The 1,921-nt window shown below is 43.1% G+C and overlaps 1 protein-coding gene across 1 annotated transcript; it reads right to left on the bottom strand.

Annotated features, from left to right (window-relative positions):
* Positions 1 to 910: 910 nt before the first annotated feature.
* On the bottom strand, positions 911 to 1,154 carry LOC311606898 (guanine nucleotide-binding protein G(I)/G(S)/G(O) subunit gamma-5-like; the record flags this gene model as incomplete). The annotated part of the gene is made up of 1 exon (XM_084798285.1): positions 911 to 1,154. The coding sequence occupies one exon, from the start codon at positions 1,152 to 1,154 to the stop codon at positions 957 to 959; it is 198 nt and encodes a 65-aa protein (XP_084654411.1). The 3' UTR covers positions 911 to 956.
* Between the last annotated feature and the right edge of the window lie 767 nt (positions 1,155 to 1,921).

Here is a 1,921-nt window from a genome sequence, read left to right on the forward strand (position 1 = left end):
CACTAAATAGCTCTTGGGTTAGGAGAAAAAAAATCACAAGGAAATTATTATAAAATATTTAAAGCACGTTCATGCTAGTAATTGTAGGGTATACCTAGCCTGTGGCAATATTTGTAACTATAAACATATTAAAAGCCAAAGGGGGCTAGAGAGAAGGCTCAGTGGTTAAGAGCACTTGATGCTCTTGCAGAGGACCTGGGTTTGGTTACCAGCACCCATGTGGTGGTTGGTTCACAACCAACCATAACTCAGATGCTTTCTCTGTCCTCTGTGGGCACCATTCACGTGAGTGGTGGTGCACAGATGGGCATGCAGGGAAAACACGCATATACACACACATAAAATAAGATAAGTAAATCTTTTAAAAGGTTTAAAGTGCAAGAGATTTACAAAGATAAATGAGGGCTCATATGGCCTAGTGATAAGGGAGAAAGAACAAAGCAGACAGCAGGGGAATGTGGGAGAGCCAAGGAGAAGAGAGGAAGGCCTGTGCAGCCAGCACTCTGCAAGAGCAGTGCAGTCTTTAAGCCACTGGGCATCTCTCCAGGCCCACACATACTGTTTTCGAAAAGCAGGCCTGTGAAGCTGGGCAGCTGGTGTGAATACGTAATCTCAGCACTTGAAAGTCGAAGACAGGAAAGGCAAGAGTTCCAGGCCACCCTGTGCTATAGAGGGAGCCAATGCCACAACAAAAAGTATCTGTAAACTAATTTTTTTTTGGAGCCAAAAATTAGCATGCAGTTTTATTATATGCTACAGCCAGTGTATATAAAATAGTTAAAACTTGTGAAACAGAAATCCATGAAAATCCAGAGAGGTGGATGTTAAGGACTGACAAGTAAAGATTGTATATCACGGCCTGTGTTATAGAGACGCTTTTGTACAGACTTCAAATTTAGTTCTCTGAATGTTCACTGCTTCATGAAAAGCGGTTTGAGAAATCTCAAGACACATGATTACAAGAATGAGCAGACTTTCTGGGGTCTGAAGGGATTTGTACTTGAAGACACCCCAGTCAGCAGAGGGTCATGGTGAGCATTCTGCAGACAGAACTGTTTCAAGTCTGCAGCTGCCTGGGAAACCTTGAGCCCGGCCTCCAGTCTAAGCTGCTGAACCATCTTCTTCATGGTGGCCATGCTTGAAGAACCCGACATGGCGTTCAGGACACTCTTCAGTCCAAGTGAGGAGTGGCTGGTCGTGGGACGGAAGGGCAGTGTCTGTAAACTATTATCTGACAAGGGGTTAATATCTAAAGTATAGAAGAAAACCATCTAGGAGAAAGAAAGAGAATAATGTGATTTTAAAATGTGTATAGGGGGACCAGCATGCTAACTCAGTAGGCAAAGACACTCTCTACTGAGCCTGACAACCTGCCTTTGATGCCCAGGACGCAATGGTATAAGGAGAGCACCAACTCCAACAAGTTGTGCTCTGACTTCCACACTTGTCCCATGGCACAGGCATGCCCACATACACATGCACATGTGTACACACCAGATAAACAAACAGATAAATAATAAAAAAAGAATTTTAAATGTGTAAAGGATCTGGGCATATATTTCTCAAAATAAGATGCATTAATAGCCAGTAGATGTATGGTAAATCCTCGAAATTCCTTATCACCAGGAAGCTGCAGATTGAAACAGCAAAGATGATCTTCCACTCTTAGAACAACCTGTATGAAAAGAGCTGGAGTTGGGGACTGGAGAGATGGCTCAGCGGCTAAGACCACTGGCTATTCATCCAAAGGTCCTGGGTTCGATTCCTAGAAACTACATGGTGGCTCACAACCATCTATAATGGAATCTGGTGCCCTCTTCTGTCTGATGCTCTCTTCTGTCATGCAGGCATACATGCAACAGAGTGATTATACACAAATAAATAAATCTTAGTTTTATTTATTGTGCATTGCTGTTGGCAC

The sequence above is a fragment of the Acomys minous genome (assembly GCF_964271855.1).
Source record: "Acomys minous genome assembly, chromosome: 10".
Classification (NCBI taxonomy): domain Eukaryota; kingdom Metazoa; phylum Chordata; class Mammalia; order Rodentia; family Muridae; genus Acomys; species Acomys minous.